At 45.7% G+C, this 22,239-nt stretch overlaps 1 protein-coding gene across 6 annotated transcripts in view; it reads right to left on the bottom strand.

Annotated features, from left to right (window-relative positions):
- KALRN (kalirin RhoGEF kinase) overlaps positions 1-22,239 on the bottom strand; it is a 573,972-nt gene that overhangs the window by 356,438 nt on the left and 195,295 nt on the right. For all 6 annotated transcript variants that reach the window (XM_087818187.1, XM_087818188.1, XM_087818189.1 and 3 more), the window contains exons 4-5: positions 7,604-7,796; positions 4,390-4,902 (exon numbers count right to left, since the gene is read on the bottom strand). In XM_087818187.1, the coding sequence (XP_087674313.1) occupies positions 4,390-4,902; positions 7,604-7,796 (706 nt within the window). The remainder of the gene's footprint in view (positions 1-4,389; positions 4,903-7,603; positions 7,797-22,239) is intronic.

Here is a 22,239-nt window from a genome sequence, read left to right as displayed (position 1 = left end):
GTGCTGCATAAACCAATAATTAGCACAATTCCAATACTGGAAGCCCCATTGGGTAGCTTTGTCCATTCTTTTGGGGCTTCTCCTATAGGAAGTGGGAATATATATACTCCTTTCTTTTTCTTTTCTTTTTTTAATATATCTTTATTGATTTCAGAGAGAGGAAAGGAGAGGGAGAGAGAGAGAAAGATAGAAACATCAACGATGAGAGAGTCACTGATTAGCTGCCTCTTGCACGCCCCCGACCAGGGATCGAGCCCGCAACCCGAGCATGTGCCCTGACCAGGAATCGAACTCTGACCGTCTGGATCCTAGGTTGACACTCAACCACTGAGCCACGCCTGGCAGGGCTACTCCTTTCTGGAATAGCTTTGGGCAAGACTAGGGTATGGGTCTCCTGGATAGACATCAGTATAGCCTCTTTTATTCAGAAGCAAAATAGACAAAGATTACTCCATCAGTTAAGTCTAGTTATAAACTGGAGCCCTTCTAAGCACTTTTCCTTCCCTTTAAAGACTGGAAAACTGTAGGCCTTCCCCAGATCAGAAGGCAGGTGGTGGGGTAGCTTCAGTATTTTCTGGTACATATCATTGGCATCAGTACATAGGCAGGCATAGTGAGGTCACATGGCTGTCATCAGAATGACAAGGCTGGGTTTCCTACAGTGCATGGTAGGTAGACTTTTCCATATCAGGGTCTCTTCAGTTGTGTTGTTTTAAGTTATCCTAGGCACCCAGGAAAGGAGAGGGGCCTAGGGAGGATCCTTCACTGAGTAGTACCCACCCTTCCCTTTTCCAAGGGGACATCTACCAGGAGTCTACTTAATCACCCTTAATACCACAAACTGCCCCCTATTGGGAAAGAGGCCTCCCTTCTCTCTGGGAATGGGATGTGATCACAGGGTAGGCACCTTCATCGCACAAGTTCCACTGCACCTGAGGGGTCAGCTGGCTGTGAAACAGGGCTGCAAAAAGAGCCATAATCTGTGCCTGGCTAATGAGGAGCGGCCTGGCCTGCGTTCTATGAACACAGTAGAGGACAGGCCCATTAGTTACAAACCAGAGGGCAAGGGCCAAGGCAGCAGTGTTCATCTTCCAGCAGGATACACTGTACGCTACTTGAATTACCTTTGAATTACCCAGCTCTCCCACAAATTGCTCAGTAAGGCTTTCCTGTCATTGATGAGCTGCCATATACCCCATTCTCTAAAAACTCCCAATTACAGAGGCTGTGCCTAGGACAGTGGGGTGCACACAGCAGACATAAATAACAATAAGTAGGAGTATATGACAGCTTGTTGCTCCAGGACAAAAATTCTGGCCTACTTGTCCTTATCCAAGGGCCTTGTTTTGGGCTCATGACAGCTGCTCGACAGAAGTTTATTAAATGACCTGGTGCTCTGCTTCATGAATTATCTGTGGAACATAGTCCCTCCTCCCTAAATGCTTAATTGGGAGAGATAATGGCTCCCTCTCCACCCCCCCCCCCCCCCAAGACAAAGAATGCAGGGAGTCATCACAGAGGTCAGGGGAAGGTGGTGAGAGGTGGCTTCACTCTCCAAGGCCAGCTGGCAAAGGGGGACACCACCGATTATTCAAGCCCTGGGAAACAAGCTGTCACCTTATTGAGCCAGAGGGGAGACTCTGAGCCCACCCCTTACCAAAAATAGAAGCTGGGTGAGCACCAGACTCCTCTGATTGCCAAGAGCTTCCCGGATCTGGAATTACAGCCACCAACAAGCCTCCCACCAGAAGAGCCTCAGCCGTGGCTCATGCAGTAACTATTTCCTCGAGCCCTTGTTTAGATGTGCATCCACATACACACAACCCTCATCCAAACCGCCACCCTCCTCACCCCCTTTGAGAAACACCAAATAAGTCGAGGGCTGAAGCACTTAGTTCTGTACAGATATTTTAGATTAATCTTGAGGCCACTTAAAAGGACTGTTTTCCCCCCGTTCCCCACACCCAGCTCATTTTCTGTGGCAGCTGGGTCATGCCTGAGCAGCATTTTCACCACTGACTCAATGTCAAAATATTCCTGGGCTGCTCTCTTCCCATCACCCTTTCAGTCCCTGTTTTGTTTTTGACATTCTCTACCCTCCCCTCCCCCTCTACACACCACACACACACACACACACACCCCTTTATAAGGTACAAGCACATCATGGTACATGGAACCTAAACTTAGAGTATTGGATTCAGGGATCACATACTTGGATGGGGAAAAGATATGCCTTTATTTTCACTAGCCTCTAACCTAAATAGAGCATTCTCTTCAATTATGAATGTAGGCAACAAACTACATTACTGTTAGCAATATCTGCATCTCTGAATCAAAATAAATATACACATTTTCATATCACATCAGGGTTAGTTGCTCTAAAATATCATTTATGCTCATTGCTACGTCAAAATCATAGTAGTTGTGAGACTTCAAGTAGATTTTGTTATTTAACATGTTCCTAAAGAAGTACATATGTTCCTACTACTTTTAAACTTGTTGACTATATTTCAATAATTATTTTCTAAGCCTACAAATATTATTTTTTACATTTACAAATATTATTCTAAGAAGGGGTCCATACCCTTCCACAGAGACCCCAAGTAGAAAGGAGCTAATCCAGACTTTTCTAACACTAGTCACAGGAGCCAAAGTACCTGTGACTGGTTTCACAGAAGAGATGGCTCCTGATCTGGTGTCTCATCACCTGGTGAATAGAGCCAGGATTCTGCAGTCTAAGTGGCCCTTCCCAGAGCAGACCAGGGTCAGACCCAGGCTGCCAGGCCACTGGGCAAAGAGCTCTCAGGAAGGTCAGGGAAAACCCAGCAACTTCTAAGATTATGTAGGAAAGCTCTACATGTCCCTTGGCTTAAATGATGTTCAGAAGTTCTGTTGTAGAAAGGAACTATGCATTCTTTAAAAATTACATGTATTGATTTTCTTCTGATTATAAATTATAAAAAACTGGAAAATACATAAAATTTATACAGAGAAATTAAAATTAACCATAAGCTTGGCCCCTGAGAATCAAAACTATTAACACTGTGGTGAATCTTCTTCCAGGCATACTTATGCTGGCGCTCCCACGTAAGTTGGGATCATCATTATATGGAGGTGTTTTTTACTTTTTTTTTTTTATTGTTGACAGTATTACAGATGTCTCCCATTTTCTCCCTTTTTGCCCCCCTCCACTCAACCCCCACCCCACCCCAAGCCTTCCCAATGCTACTGTCTGTGTCCATGGGTTATAAATATATATGCATATTATATAGAGTTTTATATCCTGATTTTATCATTTAAAAATATCTAGAGACATTTTCAATATGAGCTTTGAAAAGACACAAAACCACTGTATTAGACACTGTCTGTAAAATTCACAGGTTACTGAGAGATGCAGAGTAGCATGGCACATTTAAATATGTTATTTCCAGAAAACTGATAGGAGGAGAGCCCATTTCACCCTCCTAAAGCACATATAATAGCAAACTCTCTTCTTTAGCTTGAAAAGAACCTAGAGAAGATACCTTTGTGTCCTCAGCAAAGAGGCACTATATATTTTTCTTTTTCACTGTCTCATATCTCCCCTGATAAGGGGAATGCTATGAAAATTCACTGCTGGAAAAATGGGGCTTTGCTTAAATGCCGAGCTGCTGAGAAAAAAACATTCAGAAAGAAGTGGGATGGCAAAAAGAGCCCCACACTTCAAACTGAAAAAAGCTGGATTCATACGTCAAGTCTGCCATTGTAGCCCCAAGATCAAGGAGCACTCAACTTCCCTGCATTCAGCACCACCACGCACCTCAAAGGATGAGAAAGCCGTGCAGATTAAATAAGGCTCTGCATTGAAATGCTCTGTCAGTAGTCAAGTACACTGCCCGGCAATAATCACTAAGTCATGGTACTGTGCCTGGCAACAGTATTGTTATTTTTGTTGCACAGCCGGCTTGAACCCTCCACTACATGTCCTGAGAGGGCAGTGTCCAGCAGTAGGGAAAAGCATGGACTCTGCAGCCTCACTGTAGTTCCTTGTTTGGCCAAGTTATTTAGCCTCTCAGTTTCTTCATCTGTAAAATGGGAAAATGATAATACACCTACCTATAGGACATGAGAGGATTAAAATGAGTTAATTTATACTCATTTAGAACAGTGCCTGGCGCATAATAAACACTTTATAAGAAGAGCTTTAAAAAGTCAGTGATCAATGGCCAGATACAAGATTGAAATAATTGTGTACCAGCTAAAACCAGTAAGTTCTTTTTAAAAAAAAGCTTTCCACAAAAGTATTGCCATTAATCAGAAAGCTGGACTAGCAGCCTCAATCAGTTTCCCTAAAAAGCAGTGCCCGCCTCTCCCAAACCCCAGCCTCAGGTGGGCCAGCTCCCCTCCTACCTTCTCTGCATCCTGCTCAAAGAGCCGCAGCTGGAAGCACTGGTCCAGCTTGAGCTTGCGCACGTGCCACATCTGGTGCAGGTGTTGCCGGGTGGAGTGCAGCTTGTCCAGGAGGCTGGTGATCTTGGGCACCAGGCTCTGGAAATCGGCGCTGCCGGGGATGCAGTTGCGCCCTGAGAAGCCATCACTGCAGCGGATGCACTGCAACAGCCGCTGCCCCTCCCGGTCCAACTCCTCTACAGGGGCCTTCAGCACCTTCTTCTTGAGCTGCGTGTGTTCGTCGATGAGCCGCCGAGAGCCCTCCACGTCCACGGGGAACTCCTTTCGAGCCAGCATCTCCTGCAGGTCCTCCAGGCGTGAGAGCAGGTGCACGGCGCTGTTGAAGAACTCCTCCAGAGAGAGCCGTAGCTCGATCCACTCCTCATGGTTGTAGTCCAGGGAGCCATCAAACTCCTCAGTCAGCTGCGAGGGGTCCACCAGCTTCGTGAGGCCCTCAACGGACACCATGCTTGTCTGGAGGGCAGACACAGAGAGGGAGACTCAGTGAAGTGGGGGGAGTGAGGGGAAGACCAGGGCAGTGGTAGGCAGGAAGAGAGAAAGTCAAGGGGAAAGGCCAAGGTAAGTCCACATAATGATGACCACAGCCTGCCTAGGAAAGTGCCAGTGGGTGAGCATGTGGCCCACTGGGCATTAGCCACAAATCAGCTGGAGTAAGCAGTTTCAAGAGACCGGCTGACTGGCTCAAAAAGCCTCTTCACCTGCCCACCACTTGCTATTCTAGGAAAGGCTGCCTTTAAGTCTCTGCTGCCTTCATCTTCCTCCTCTCCAGCCCCCAGTCCACTGCAGCAGGGCTTCAGGTGCTAGAAGCAAGAGAAGCAGGATAAGTGCCTGGGGGTCTATTTCTTCATAGCTTGAAAACCTGCCCAGGCTCATGACCCAGGACATCATCACAGTTGCATTAAGCAATGTGGGTCAATACTTGGCCTGCAAGGATATGAGTCTATCTTCCTGCCTCAGGCTGAGTGGGCTCAGCCTTGCACTGAGGCTCTCCTGGTAGCACATACCCTTCGCTGATTTAGTTGGCCTGGACTGGAGCTTGGACATGGGTAGTTATATATATATATATATATATATATTTTTTTTTTTTTTTTTTTAAATATATCTTTATTGATTTCAGAGAGGAAAGGAGAGAGAGATAGAAACATCAATGATGAGAGAGTCGTCATTGATCTGCTGCCTCCTGCACACCCCCGACTGGGGATCAAGCCTGAAACCTGGGCATGTGCCCTAACCAAGAATTGAACCATGATCTCCTGGATCCTAGGTTGATGCTCAACTGCTGAGCCATGCCTGGCCAGGTGGACATGAGTAGTTTTAAAAGCTCCCCAGGTGATTCTAATGTGTAGTCAGTGATACAGACCTCTGCTAATCTAGATCCTTGTTACTCAAAGTGTGGCCTTCCGGCAGCAGCATTAGGACCACCTGGGGGCTTGCTGGAAACGCAGCATCTCAGAATTCAGATCTGCTGAGTCAGAATCTGCACTGAACAAGATCCCCAGGGGACTCTGTGCATTAAACTTTGAGCAGCCCTGTTCTAGAGCACTGTCCCCTTCTAATCTGGCTCCAAGTTTACCATGTCCAGGAAGTCTGCCATGATTATATGCACCAATTATTCATTAAATATCTGCCATTGAACAAGCCTGTACTCTCAGTCTGCATGAGGCATTTCATTGGCTGTTTGTTAGGCACTGCTTTGTAAATGCTCTTCTGAGTGGGAGGTCCCAGATCCTTCCTGTGCTTCTTGTTTAGGAGGCAGAAACAAGCTTGCTAAATTTGGGGTGAAGGGAGATGGGATGGGATGGGCAGCTATACTGAAACAAAGTTTCAGGACTTGTTGGGAAGATTACTTTCAATCTTTCAGGCTATAAATATATAGGCTTGTTATCACCGCCTCTGTATAAACAAACCAAAACTACAAAAATACAGGGCTCCTAGTGTTGGGTAGGGGTGCCAGGAGAGTAAGAGAGCTAACGGTTTTTATACCAAGTCAAATTTTTTGTGTTATTTAAACAGAGTGAGAATTGCTTCATTCAGGTAGTCAGAGTGTTGTGCTCCTTCACAGACTATGGGGGCCACCACACCACACACAGGCACTCCTGGCTCAGGGGAAAAGGGTCTTGAATGGAAAGTTGCTCCAAATTTAAGAGCAGCTCTGCCGTTCCAACATGCACACGTACACGAGGTTTATCCCCGTGCAGATGAGGGCTAGAGTTTTGGGAAAAGGGAAAAGCTTGGATTTGGTTGGAACAAAGGTTCCTAAATCACTGATTTAATCTGATGTGTCACCATTAAAAATTCTCAGGAGAGACATATGCTGTCTGGGAAAACCTAGCTAAAAAAAAATAAATAAATAACATGTTCTCTATAGTATAAAATAGAAAATATGAAGAAAATAAAAATCACCTTTAATCCAGGCACCTATAAATAATCCACTAACATTTTCATGTGTCTCTCAGTCGTCTTCATACAAATTCTAGATTATACTGCCCAGACTTTTTTATAACCTGCCTTTTTTTAAACAATATGTCATGAGCATTTTTCAAAGACACTATTTCTCTAAATATGATTTGAACTGAGATAGAATTGACATATAATTAAATGATTTTTAATGATTTCGTAGTATTTGTGTATTAATGTCACCAAAATTAATGGACACTCAGGATACAAACTATATATGTGTGTGTGTAGATGTATATATATGCATATATGTATATACATGTGTGTGTATATTATTGCAAAACACTATGATGAATGAATATCCTTGTAGATCTTTATTTGTTTATAATTACAATTAGATTTTCAAGACGTTTTGTTTAGTTTTTATATTAAACATAATTTCCAAGAATTACTAGGTCAATAGGTACAAACTCTTTTTAAGGCATTTGACCCAAATTACAAAGTTGCCCCCAGAAACAGTGGTCCTAATTTACACATTCACCAACAGTACACAGAACTGCCTACTGACACTGCAATCAGGGCAATCTTTTGATCCTTTCATCCCTCCCCAGACACCAACTGGCAAGGCCACAGTAGCCAAAGAATCCTGAAATACCAGCCACAGACATACGTACGGTAGGGTAGATGGAGAAGCACAAGAGAGAAATGCGTGGGTGGCGGAAGGGAAAGGGGGTTCTAAGAGAGAGGTCTGGCTCACCTCAAAGATGAATTTGGAGCTGCCAAAGTTGGTCTTCTGTTTCTGCCAGAAGTTGTCGGGTTTAATGATGAGGGCCACATGGATCTCGGCTGGAAAGGCTTCCTGCAGTGTCTTGAGGAGGGGCTTGATGAGGTCCCACTTAGAGCCCCGCATGTCAATGATGACGGTGAAGCCACGTTTGCACACGTCCTCACTGTGGGGAGGCCAGAGGTCAGGCATGGTCACACTGGGGAGCCGAGACTCTGAAGTACAGAGTCAGAAAGCATCCAGAAATCTGCATTCCTTTTAAGATCTGGATCACCCTTCCAACTTCACACCAGGTCTCCTGGCTGCCTGCCAATCCAACTCAAAATGCACTGCCTCAGAAAACCTTTCTGGATTAACTCCATCTGATGAGGGCGTTCTGCCTTCTCCTAGCACTTAGCAAATGACTCAGCCTTCCCTGCAGTCATTTGCACCTATTGGGGTGTTTACTGTTTGGGTACTCGCAAATTATAATTTTTACATTTAGTTTTTGTCTCTCTTGCTCCTGGGAGGAATCATGTTTTCCCCATTTCAGCCAGGGATCCTGTCACACTTACCTCTGAGATGGAAAGTCCTTGGCATGAAGGCTGCCCTTCCCCATGCCCACAGCAATGGCAGTCACTAGTACACTTTACCACTGAACCCAAACTGGGCCAAAAAGTCTTTTTCAATAAGAGGTTCTAGGCTAATTCTATCAGTTGATAAGAGATGGTACAGGAAGTATTAATAATATATATTTGCCACCATGGTATTGAGATGTATTACTTGTAGTTCGAAATGTTTGTCAGCTTTATAAAAAATTAGGTTGTTGAGTCATGCTGATTACTCATAGATGGCCAAATGTGGGACTGACTGGAAAGGTAGATACAGTCTATTTTCTCATGTACTTCCATTATAAGAGTCAGGGTATAAAAAGGCATATTTCAGGAAGTTAAGAGAGGAGAAGCTACTCTTAAAATCAAGGCCAGATGAAGCAATAGTGACCATCTTGAAAACCGAAAAATAAGCAGGCTAAGTGAATCAAGATGTTGCTATATTGCTTATTAAGTAGCAAAGTTTATTTAAACATTTGAACTTAACTGTAACTCCTAAGAATCAAAAGAAAAAAAAAAATGAAGGTCAAAATAGTTATAACATCTCAGTTTAGAAGAAAGTTTATACTCTGGTAGTTAGGGGGTCTTCTCTTCTTCGTGGCTTATTTAACCTATCCATTTATTTTATAACTCAAAATATACTTTGGTTAATTTGCATTTTTATATAAACACTGGTGGAGTATTTCCTTAGGGTCTTCCACTTAATTTCCTATTCCCCAGATTGTACTTGCTTAAACCACTGTGCATGTTACCCGACCCACAGATGTGCACCACCACATACCAATCGCTTACAGCTACAGGAGGTAAGGCCGCAATGGGAAGAATTAAGCCACAAATGGAAACAAAATCTCTTTTCAGGCTTCACTCTCATATCTCAACAGTGTTGAGAATATTGCACCCTGGTGAAGAGACCAGAGCTGCTGTGATTGTGTGATTGTCTCAAGCACAAGGCAGCTTACTCAGGCCTCCCAGTTAGACGGGGAACTGCCCAGGCGGGAGACTCTTTCCATTTCTTCTTGCTGAGACAAAGGACTAGAGTCAGCATGGGAAGAAGGCTGAGTCTTTTATTTCTCCCAAATCTGAGTCAACACATGGCCAGAGTCATTCATAAATAATTTTGTCTGACCTATTATATGAAAACAATGTGTCAGTTTCTTAAATTATGTAATTTCTTACCCATTATAAAAGAAACACCTGTTAATTATAGAAAAGTTCAAAGATCTATATGAAATACCAATAGGAATTCATAACACTCTGTCCTATTTTCCCTCCAGTCTTCTTTGTACATGTAATTTTCATACCATATAGTGTTCCACTTTTCATTGTAAAATAGTTTTTATCATGTCTAAAATTTCCTTGAAACTGTTACACTTAATGACGTATAGTCCATCCATCTTATTCCTATACCATGCCTTATTTAATCACTCTCATTACTGCTTTGCAGAAAGACGTACCAACTTACATGTCTACCAGCAGTACATGAGGGTACCCCCTCCACCTTACTATATCCTCACCACACTGAGATCTTTGCCCAGTTTCTAGGAAAAACATTGTATTACATTTAAATTTGCATTTCTCTGATTACTAGCTATAGCTAATGACCTGGAAGAATTTCTTCTGTGAATTACCTAAGCAGATCTTTTATCCACTTTTCTACTGTGACTTTTCTACAGCTCAACCTGAGCTGTTTTGTTCAGGTTGACTCACATTTGCTGCATGCCCACTTAGGTCAGGCACCGCAAGGTAACTGTAGGTCTTACCTTCGATACAACCAACTTCCTGCGCCTCAGGCTCCATCCTGTTGCCATAATTGTGCTGACATGAGAAATCTCCATCCCTAACAACGGTGAGAGTTGCTACCAAGAACTGGAGTTTTACTATCCCAGTATCTAAACGGGGTGGTCAGTAGAAGGTTTCTGACAACTAAAATAGAAATCAGGTACTAATATTCTCTAGAAGTTCTCAATAACTCAGGAGATGGGAAAGAGGCCCGGGGCTGAGAGCTAATATAATTGGCATCTTTCCAAGAAACAGCCTCATCTCTCAAGGTGCTTGTGTGTTTGGTTTCAAGTAAGAAGCAGAGCTGGGGGAGGGAAAATAACTTTTTACCACACACTTACTCTATGCCAGGGACTGTGGTAGGGCACTTGACATAAAATATTTCATTTTTTCCTCACAATACCTTATAAACTGGTAATCTCCATGTAAGAGATGATGAAATTGTGGTACAGAATTTACTGATTGTCACATGACTAGCAAGTGGCTAAAAAAATAATCCAAACCAGGACTGCTGACTGTAAAGCCCATACTCAGGTCACTATATTCTATTACATCCCACCACCATTGCCACTACAAGTGGTGTTTTGGTCATTGGTGGTGGGGGCTAAGTGTCAGAAATAAGGGGGTTAGGTTAGGGAGCTCACAGGAGATGAGGGAAATTATGGCAAGGAGTCCAAGTAAATGCCCTCTATTCGGAAGTCTGCAAATTACAGAATCACAGAAGCCAAGGAACATGGCATACTGAGAAAGTTCAAGTAATTCACTTTGGTTTAGGCACGTGGGTAAGGAAGAGAGTGATAACGCGCTAGAAAATAAACACAATGAGGGCAGGGATTTTTGTATTCATTCACTGCTGGATTCCCAGTGGCTAATACAGTGCCAGTATATTGTGCTGAAACCCAATACACTGAGGAAGCAGAGGAAGCAGGTAAGGGTATGGAATCTAGAACCACCCTTCCTCGGTCTAAATCCCAGCTCCATCGTTTTCTTATTGAGAAACCTTAGGCAAGTTGCTTTTAATCTCTATGCCTCAGTTCCTGCACTGTAAAACACAAACGGTAACTACATTACATGGCTATTTTAAAGGTTAAGTTCGATATACGTAAAGCACTTATGATGGTACCAGGCATATGGTCTGGATGATGTCTCATCTGTTGTAGGAGCCGCTGTTGGAGTCCCACCCAGGGCTCTTTCGTTGCCCACTGTGCCCGGCCCCAGCTCAGGCAGTGTTGCAGCTATCAGCTTACACCTGCCCCATCTCTGGAGACTTGCCTTTGGCTGATGGGTTCCCGTTTTCCAAGAGGTTATACCCACACCCCAGGGAGGGCAATGCCTCTCTTATACAGGAATGCCAAAGCTCAGACTCTTTACCTTAATGCAGAGCAACTCCGATGTGTGATTTAGGCTCCAAAGCCTCCCATTCAACCAGTAGGTCTCTGATTAGACTGAGACCACATCCTTGCTCAGTCCTTCCCGTTCCTATTCTGTTTCTCCAACTCTCTGCTCCCTTACAAGTTTTTCCCGAAGAGAATATCCTTACTGAATCATTTGCTCCTGAAGCCCTGTCTCAAGCTTAAGACAGTTATTTTTATTATTGTATTATGAATAATAATGTAAATATAAATAATATTTCATGTATATATGTGAAATTCTGAAGGTAATTTGATGAGCTGTCTGGAGATATAAAGAGAAATTTTAACCTGGGAGTCATACTGTGCCTGGCACCTAGTAGATGTTCAATAACATTTGCTGACTGAATAAACCCATGAACAGTGGTAGTAGGTGTGCACAGAAGAGGGTGAGATCACCCAGTGAAAATGAGTAAGATGAGGAGAGCCATCTTCTGAGTCAAGGACAGACACTGATGGAAGATGAGAGAAGGAAGTAGATGAGCCTGAGGGAAAACACGCAGACAGGTGAGCAGAAACCAGGAGAGGAGCGCAGTCAAAGAAACAAGGGAGGAGAGGATTTCAAGGAGGAACAGGTGTAAAGTGCTGCAGAGAGTCAGGTCACTAAGATTGGAACTACCACATTCAGCAACTGAGAGGCCTGGTCCCATTGGTCAGGGCAGTTTCAGTGGGTGCTGGGGCAGGAACTGGGTGGGAGCCGGGAAGCAGTCTTCCTAGTTGATCTCTGGGATAACTGTAGGAAATGTCATCCGAGGTTGTTTTGGGTGCACTCCCATCCCTTGGCCCTGTCTCCCTGATTCCAGAAGTGGCCACGGTCTACACACTACTCTTTGGTGACCCCAATTCCCACAGGGGCTCCCCAGCCTGCCTCTCTCCCAAGCCTCCATGCCCCCAGAAATCCCCTCCTCTCGCTCAGTGTGCTTGTATGTGCAGCAGTCTGAACATAGCAATTTACACTGGAATATAACTAACAGGTATCCCTCCTTTCCCCTTTAGATTATTTACCTTTTAAAAGATATGTATTAGCCCAAATAAAATTTTCAGGGGCTGAATTTTTGCACTGTGTATTGTGAGGACAGGGACATAGAAAGGTGAAGCTTGGAGCAGCAGGCCTTTAAGTCCACTGAGAAGAGGAAAAGAGAGGGAGTGACCCTCCCTGTTTCCCACCCCCTTCTTTAGGGGGAGAATGCAGCCACTGCTCCATCACCCTGCCATTACTTCTCATTATTTCTCATTTGGGGCTTGAGACCTGGGTCCCCTTGGCCAGCTTCTCACCCTTTGTGATAAATTCCATTCCCTTCAAACTGAGCTGGGAACTGTTTCACAGGCCCTCAGGGGCTCTCGGCCCAGAACATACACATACTGAATGACCGGATGATTGATCAGATATTTCTTGTACTCAGTTCTAGACCATTTGTTTTTTTGTTCATTACATGTCACTGGGGCTGTTTGCACTCAGAGAGCCTGTGCTATCTCAAAAAAACATTGTCACAACTTTATGCCAATGTTTTTCATCTTTAGTGACTTTCACTTATCACTTAGGACACATTTAAAATGATGATCAGAAGGTTCCCTTTCAGATATTCTGATGAAAATCAGTCTGAGGTGAGGCCTAGGAGTCTCCCCAGGTGATCCAAGGACAACACCTAGACTCTCTTAAGCGTGGTTTGTGAGAGTTGAATGATAAAGACTCACTCTGTCTAAATCAGGTTAGAATAGGCATTAATAAATAGCGGGTCACACACAAATATATCAGACAGAACAACAAAATGCAGTCAGAACAACATCTGCAAGGAGAACCAACAGCTGGGCTCTACAGGAGCCTGTCAAAGATGCAAGCAGATTCCTCTCTCCATGGCCTGTGCTCTCTCAAACAGTCACTTACTGTAAGCACAGCTTGGAGGGTTTCCATCCTCGCAGTGCATTTCTGTTTCCTTCTGCAAAGGAGCTCCTCTTCTCTTGGCCCCAGGAAGCTTTCCCTTCAGCCTGGCAGCTGCCCTCCCCACATGTCTGTGCTCAACCAGACGCCCACTGGAGAGCTGCTTTCCTGGGCTTCCCTCTCTACTTCTAACTTGCTATGAAATCCCTGGGGAGTTTCTGCTTCTTGTCATACACCTGACCTGGCAGCCTCACCTAAAACTTCGGGGTAAATAATGGCTGTCTCTTGGTGCCCTGAGGTCCTGCCCACATCTGATTCCCAGAGTCATTTTTTGACCCACTGAGCTGGGAACTCTGAGGCTGCCCCGGGTCTGACAGGTGCAGGTGTGGGGCCTCAGCAGTGGGTGGTAAAGAACTAATGAGTAGGTGTCACCCCTGACCCTCTGCACTCCTGGTAGCCCCCCATGCCTTGCAGAGATCAGAATGCAGCAGCCCACTATTGAACTCAACCCCCCAAAGTGGTTTTATTAGGCACAGTTGTTGTTTGTAATGCTTTCAAATGTCTTTGGAGGGGGCTTAAACTCTCCATTCTTGACACCTTTCCGGCTCATTCACACTCACATGACCAGTCTGCTTGCTGGCCTTTGAATCTGCCTCCAGTTTTAGCTGATATTATTACCCCAGCTCTGTCTCACACATTAGAATTCTCAGTCAGTTTAGAAAGCAGGGATTAGGGTATCAGTGCCTCTAGCCAAAGGGAGCTCTGGGACCCGGACAGCAGGGCAGAGCACCTGTCGGTGACAACCCCAGAACCCTTTATCCTGGGTCAGAGGTCTGGCCTCAGGAAACCAAGTGCCACCTCCTCCCAATACCTGCTCCCTCAACTTCTTCTCAGGTCCCTGGCCAAGGGAAGCCCAGACTCTCCCTCTGGATGCCATCCCAGCCACAGCAGTGAACCACTCTGGATACCTCCCATTATCGTCTGTCTAAAGGGTTGGGTAACTGCTACTTTCTCCCAGGGTCTTCGCTGATCTCCTCTGTCAGAGAGCCCTACCCCTCACTAAAACACACAACCTATTATCCACACCTCTCTGAACTTCTTTATTAGTTTCAATTTTGTATTACACTTTGCCCTCTCATCTCTCTACGCCTTTATGCTTGCCTACTCCAACCCCAACTTTGCCTAGATCACTGCTCACATTTTGAGCTCAACTCACACGCCTCTTCCTCCCAGAAGTGTTCTCTTACTGACGCTTTCCCTCTCCATCCCATTCCATCCCCAACGGGATAAGGGCTCTTCCCGTGCAGTGCCATCGCCTTGTGCTTCTTCTGCATGGCAGTTGTCCTATGGGGTAACTACTGCCAGACTCTGGCTGATCAATCTCTGTGTCCCTTACAGAGATTTATACGACTTAAAAACGAGAGACCGGTTATGAAGGTGCTGCATAAATAATATTGTGTCATATAAATACATCAGATTCTCCATTAGTTAATTTATTCATTCAACATTTATTTACTGAGCATTCACTTTGTGGCTGGCCCACTGCTAGGTACTAGGGATATAAATGTGAACAAGACAAAAACATGAGGGTTACTTTCTCAGGGGAGAGATGGACATAAGACAGTAGCTAAAGAGAATATGTACAGATTGTGATAAGTCTTAAGAACGTGTCAGGTCATCAGGACAGGCCACTATGAGGAGATGACAATTTAAGCAGAGATCAAAACTATGAGAAAGCTACTTAAGGGAACAAAAAGGAATAATGCAGGCGGAGCAGGAAGCCTGTGCAAAGGCCCTGAGGTGGAAGAGAGCCTGCGTGCTGGCCCCTCCTCCACTGCAGGAAGGAAGCAGAGGCGGTGAAGTTCAGTAAGGAAGCAGGAGACCAGTAGCCAGCTCAGGGCTGGGGCTCTAAATCCTGAGGAGCTCAAAACCTCAAGCTGGAGAGAACTAGAAAATGAAAGTCAGAGTACTGAGACTGGGAGCAGCTGTTTTTGATAAAAATGGGACATAAACATATATTAATAATAAAAGCCAATTTTATTGAGCACATGAGAATCTACTTTTGCTAAGCATTTTATATGTATTATCTTGTTTATTCCTCATGTGAAACTCATGAGTAGCTGCTATCATAGATAAGGAGACGGAGGCTCAAAGAGGTTGAGTGGCTTGCTTAAAGCCACCAGGAAGAGTATTTAAATCTGACCTGGTTGATTCCAGGCTCTGTCATGCTCCCTTGCCTCAGAGAGACACAGAGTGCTTGCACATGAAGAAACTTTAATGCTTATGCTTGCTAATCCTTCATTTTAGTGCTGATGGCAGCAAGTTCCAGGGGAAAGAAATGACTTGCTCAGGGTCACACCTGGATGGATGTTTTGGCCATTTGGGCCAGACATCCAGGTGTCAATCTTCCTGCTTCAGGTCTTCTATTAAGCCATGAGGACTCTGGAACTGAGAGGAAGAAATACCCTCCTAGACATCAAGTAATCTGGTTTGGGGACCCAGGGGACCCTGTGTTGAGTACTGAAACCCCTTCCCCAGGAATGAGGACCATCCTGCTCGTGGTTTCCACTGTGCTCTAGCCTGACTCCATTTGCCCCAGCTCCTACGATGCAACCTGAGATTTACCCTGTATCTCTGAACGTCTGGAAGATCTTCCCTTGAAACAATTGTTGGAAAAAATATAACACTGCTCCATCATGACGGCAGGTGGGGGAGTAGAGATCTGTAATGAGCACCACCCCAGCAGACCAGGCGAGGGGGCGATAAGAGGTTCTGCTCAGTTGGTGCTAGCTGTGGCGTGTGGGGTGTCAGAATCTGAGTGTGGGGGACCAGGAATGCCCAGTGCTTGAGCTGTGATGGAGCAGAAGTAACTTTCAAATCAGACCTATTCATTAAATTGTCCAAGGAAGGCGACAAATTGAACACTGGGGCAAAGGGTTGGATTAAGGAGTGGGTAGCAGAGCAGAAGGACAGACAAATGAAGGACCTCCTGCTTAATGAGGGCAGCACAGGCCCTGCCACACACACAGCTGGCCCTGTGTGTGGCAGGACCATCAATACAGGGCGATCTGAAGGGATGACCAAAGTCTGACCCAGGGTGCATGGACAGCCTTTAACACCTGGAGACAGTTCACAGAGCAGACAGAAACCAGTAAAGGAGGAAAAGTAGCCCCAACAAGTCACTCACTTCACACTTTTCCCCAGAAGTATGCTGTCTCCATTTCTCCCTGAAGTCATTTCAGGAGTCAAACTCTGTTCAGAATTTAAGGAGAAAGAAGTATCTTGGAGTTCTGAGGAGAAAATGATTCCCCTGACCCGTTTGTGAGGTTCTCATGCCATTCTCAGGTGGTGGAGGGTCCAGCTGCAGGATCTAGATTTTGTTTCCACCCTTGGCCCATCACTGAGATCTGTGTTAACCAGTTTTCTGCTCCTTACTGCTACTCTAACAGCAGCTTTCTGCTGATTACCCCAAACCACACCACACCTACTTTCTTAAACAACCAGAAATCAGCAAGTGTTAAAGAAAAGTGTTAGACACATTAGCACCTGCTTTAAGCTTTCTAATAGGTATAATCAGAAGCAGTAAAGAACGGAAGGAGCAGTGCCTTATAGAAAAATGAGCCACTCCTAGGAATGCTGTGTCCTGAAGGAGTGTTTGCTGGCAGACAGTTCTCAAACTCACCCTTCACAAGGTGGAGGGCACCTGGATGGCTCCATGTCCGAAAGGCAGGAGAGGAGCTCGGGGAGGTGGCAGGGCTCCCTTGCCTGCACCTCTCTCAGCACTGTCCACCATCAGCCGGCTTTCTCTCACTGCGATTCAGCTACCATCAAGGCCTCCTCAGGATCCATATTCATCCATCCAGAGAGGTTTTGTTTGTTGGTTTTTGTTCTTTGTTTTGCTTTGTTTTAATTTTTACGAGAAGACATTCTCTGTCCGCTTTCCCAGGTCATAATTATTTCAAAGAATTTGTGTCTATTCTACCCATTTAACAACACATGTTTTGCCTCTGCACCTCCCCCTGTGGTGCCAGGACTGGGGGTAAAGGTCAAAGGTGATGGTGTCTTAGCAGTGCTCCTGTTCCCTGATGACTCACATGTATAGCCATGGTTAAGTTCTGCTATAGTAAAGATTCTAGAGATTTGTCTGCCCATCTCCAGGTCTGGGAACTCTCCCTTGCTAGGTCCCACCCTCGACTTTACCAGAAGCAAACCCAACTCTTACCCCAGTAAGAGTTCCAGGGAAACCCCACTCTGGTGGCCAAATGAGGAAGGCTGTCAGTTTTCACCTCTTTAAAGTCAGCTACCCAATTCCAGCCAAATAATGCTGTTAAAACACATACACAGGCCCAAATGCCATGGCTCAGTAGTAGAGCATCAACCTATGATCCAGGAGATCACGGTTAGATTCCTGGTCAGGGCACATACCCGGGTTGCAGGCTCGATCCCCGGTGGGGGGTGTGCAGGAGGCAGCTGACCAATGACTCTCTCATCATTGATGTTTCTATCTCTCTCTCTCCCTCTCCCTTCCTCTCTGAAATCAATAAAGACATTAAACACACACACACACACACACACACACACAAAACAACAACAAAAACCCCTCCTACTGCAAAAGTGCCAGGGGCAAAAATGTGCCTGATTCTCTTTTTCCCCATGACAGGGCATGGTGAAGTATTAAATAGCACAGACCCAGACCCCAAGATTACCTCCTGCATCAACCAGGTGTGGCAAAAAAGTGACAGTTCTGATGGTCTAAAAACACGCAGGATCTCTGCATCTGCATACTGACTTTTCCTTGATGTCATCTTTAAACAAAGCACTGTCTAAAAATCAAGTTGGCTTAGAAAGAACAAAGGTTTACCATCCTGCAGACAGTCTGAAGAGCATGCCACAGGCCAAAGGGAGCTCCCAAAAAGAGTTCCAGAAATGGCAAGTATGCAGCCTTCCAAAGGAGGGCTGCCTCAGAGGGGCCAGCCTGGGTTAGCTGCATAAACCCTGGTGTGCTTGTTAATCAACCAGATTATTTCAGAGTCTCACAAGCTCCAAAACACAACAGCCAATGAGCAAAGGGAGAGACCTGTTTTCTAAATCAGAATGGCCTGGGGGCAGGGCATCTGGAAGGAACTACTCTGATAAGACAAAGGGAGCTGGGAAACTCCTGGAGAAGAACCAGAACCATTGCTCCCAGAAGTCTAGGGGGTGCTGGCCAGAGAGGGCGGGTGGCAGAAGGGCAGATCCAGGGGAGATGGGATGGAAATTGACATATCCATTTCCAACAGCAACTTCCTGACCTATTTCCCTCCCTCCCTCACAGAGCTGTCCATCCTTTCCTTCTGGGACACTCAGAACATGAAGCAGAAATGAAAACCAAAGCAGCAGAGCAAAAGAAAGAACCAACTGGAAACCAAACCACAAACTCCCGACATAGCCCTTCCTTATGCCCCGAGACAAACCCCAGGGCCACGCTCCTCTGGCCTTCTCCATACCCCTTCTCCCCTCACCCCTCCCCTGTTAGGCTGAGTGAAAAATAAGTCATAATTTAACTTTAAAAAAGTCACAATAATCACTGCTCATACCTCTGTGAGTAGCAAACCAAAGATGGAGTCCATGTTCCAAAGACTGTGACTTGTCTAACCACAGTGCCTCAGTCACCATGACTATAAGATGCAGAGGCTTTTCCAAACGGGATGACAGAGAGAAGACAGCTGACCCAAGGGAGGCTGCGGTTGTGTGGCCATGTGCTGCCCCGGCTTGGCCTGGTGTGCAGCTGGCCAGGAGGTAGAGTGGTCACTTTCCTTTGCTTACTTCAACCACTGTTGCCACTATCCTCACTCTCTCTCCCCCTCTCACCACATCCCCTCCTCTCCCAACCCATTCACAGGATCCCCTACTCTCCAGCTGGGTTCCCACTTCCTGTCAGGGCAGGTGGACTCCTCGCTTAAAAAACCACACACTGCCTCCAGGAAGTAGTCTTTGGTCAAAACTCACCTGCATGCACCTTCATCCGTCCCCTCCCTTCCTCCTCCTTAAGTAACAGACACTTTCTTGAAAGCCTCAAATCCTATTTGCCTGCACATACATACACAGACACATCCCCAACAAACCCAACAAACCCACCAACACAGGCACCCTCTGGGCAACAGCCCCTGGGCTCTGCCAAAGCAATTCCGCTTCATACAGGGCAGGACCCCCCCCCCTCCTTCCCCCCCGCAGCCAGCCTTCCTTCCTGCTGACACCTGGCAGGGCTGTCATGGTCAAGGGTGCTGATGAGGTCCCCAGGATTTACGTGTAGGATAAAACAGTGTGCCGGCTCAGGCACTGGTGCAAGCCTGAGAGCAACAAGGCAAGGCCATGGGGAGCCAGATGGGGGATACCTGAGGGAGGGACATGTTTGGGACTTGAAACTGAACAGGCAGGGCTCTAAGGGTTCCTCCTCAATAGCCTGCAAGTTCAGGGGCAGCCTGAGAAAACTAGAGGATTAGTTGGCCATTCTAAGTTGGTGTGTATGTAAGAGCTAAACAAGTGGGCACAGAATTAAATCTGGACCCATTTGCTGGCATCCTAATGGACTGTTCCATCCCGGTCAAGGCTGGGGGAGGGGGAGGAGTGAGTGCTTCTTGCCTTCCTCCAGGTCCAAAACAGGGAGTTTCTCTCCAGCAGACGAGTTCTGAAGCTGGAGCGTCCTGCAAAGGCAACAGGCTGTGGTCTAGAGATGAGAGGACATTCTCTTCCTGGGCAAGGAACCAAAGTGGGGCGTGTCCCAGCTCAGGGTTCAGAATATGCCTCAGGCACCAAGCCAAGAGGAGTTAATGCGCAAAACCTGGCACATGAATTACTAGTGATGGGAACATGAAATTCCAGCTCGGGACAGCACAGAACAGCCTGAGAGATGAGAGGGAGAAAAATGCATCAGTTTAAGGGTTTCTGGGTAGCTCTCAAAACCAAGGCTGGTCCTCTCTTGACCTAGAATGAGTGGGGGGTGGGGAGAGGAGGGAGGCTCTGAGGGAAAAGCAAACCGGAGCAGGGCCATCAGGACACACACTTGGATTATGTCAGTAAATTATCCGGAAAAACATTTGTCCTAGCTGAGTCACCACAGCTCTGACAAAGTGCTCCCGTCGTCTGGGTTCTGGGAGACATGGGGCTGGCTGTCACACTTGCTCAATTTAGAAGCAGAAACGCTCCTCCTTGGTGAGAGAGCATCCACTCCCAGCTCCCTGGCATGCTCCTCCATGCTCCGTCCTCAGGAGAGGGCTCTGCCTTCTCTCTGCCACAGAGCCAATCCACCCGCCCGAGGCTGGGCATCCCCTGTGGGTACAGTCCCTTACAGAGGAAAGAGGACACCCAGAAGAAGACCTCGGTCTGGCCTCAGTGACTTCATGTCTGGAAAAAACCTGGCATTGGCCCCAAGTGGTCTGGGGGTGAGACACTGCCCTTCCCCCTTGGGGGGCTCCCAATCTAACTGAATTTAGCCAACTTGCAAGGTGCTGCTCTGTAAATTCACCCACCAAACAAGAGCCACCATCTCGGCCCTCAAGAAATTCACTGTTGCCCTGGCTGGTGTGGCTCAGTGGTTAGAGTAACGGCCTATGCACCGAAGAGTCACAGATTCGATTCCAGGTTAAGGGCATGTACGTGGGTTGCAGGTTCAATCCCCAGCCCTCTTGGCCAGGAGGCAACTAATTGATGTGTCTCTCACACATCAGTGTTTCTTTTTCTCTCTCGTCCTCCCTCCCTCTCCCTCCCTTCCTTCCACTCTCTAAAACTCAATGGGAAAAAAATATCCTGGAGTGAAGATTAACCAGGGGAGGGGAGGGGAGGGGAGGGGAGGGGAGGGGAGGGGAGGGGAGGGAAAAGAGAAAATCACTGTCTATCTGGGAGAGAGCCTTGTGGACAATCAGAACCAGTAGAAGACACTGGGCCCATCACTGCTATATGGTGATTTTCTAGATTCAAAGTCTTTTTCAAATTTTGTTCAGGTTATTTTGTTCTACTTAGGTGATGCTGGACTTTTAAGAAAGACATTCTTAAGAAGTATTTTTAGCCAAGAAGAGATGAGATGGAGTGGAACAGATAGGGGAGGGGGGAGTGTTCTTTTAGTAAAAGCTACAGTGGAAACTGGTACAGAAATTACCTATGACAAGTCAGTGTATTCACCAAGGTTATACTCTCAGCAACAAAAAGTCTGAGGCAGTGATGTGTTTCTTGTCCTCATCTTCCATGTTCAGAGAAAGAAAATTGTGTCTGGAAGGGAAAGTTTGAAAAGACAAAGACTTTTATCTTCAATGTATGTGGCTGATGAAAACAGTGAGGGGGACAGTAGCAGTTCCAAGTACGCTTGGGGCACTGTGACTTTGAATCTACCTAAGACTGAAGACAAAACAACAGGAAGGATGTTTTTTAATTTAAAAAAAGATTTGATTTTATAAAAGAAAATTGAGAATTGATTTAGACATACCACATTACTTAGGCATTTGCTTTCCCCCAAAATAGCATCACTATAAAATTCTCAGTTTCAACTAGCAATTATTACATGCCCAGGCTATTTTCACAAATGTTATTTTATTCGATATTTACTACAGTTCTCGGCGATAGATGATATGAAACCCATTTTGTGGTTTAGGAAAAATAATTATTGCTTAGTGGTTACTTAAGTTTCAGTGTTTCAATAAAAATTTTTAAAAGTAAAGCCTGGAACATCCAAGGTCTAATGTGTGAGGGAAGAGCAGAACATTTTCATTTGAAGTTTCTGACAAAAATCCATCTATATCTTCTTGGGCAGCTGAACTAAGGTACTCCACCACTTGGTGGCAGCATACCTAACTTACCAGAAGTGTATATAATAAAGACAGTCTGTCTACAAAATTAGTGTCATAACATAAAATGTCAATATCCAATATGTGCTAAAAACATACACAACCCCAAACATAGTGAAGAACACTTGATAAGACT

This window comes from Miniopterus natalensis, chromosome 6 (genome assembly GCF_054644295.1).
Source record: "Miniopterus natalensis isolate mMinNat1 chromosome 6, mMinNat1.hap1, whole genome shotgun sequence".
Classification (NCBI taxonomy): domain Eukaryota; kingdom Metazoa; phylum Chordata; class Mammalia; order Chiroptera; family Miniopteridae; genus Miniopterus; species Miniopterus natalensis.
The sequence above is the reverse complement of the archived record's forward strand: the minus strand, read 5'-3'. Positions and strand labels throughout refer to the sequence as shown.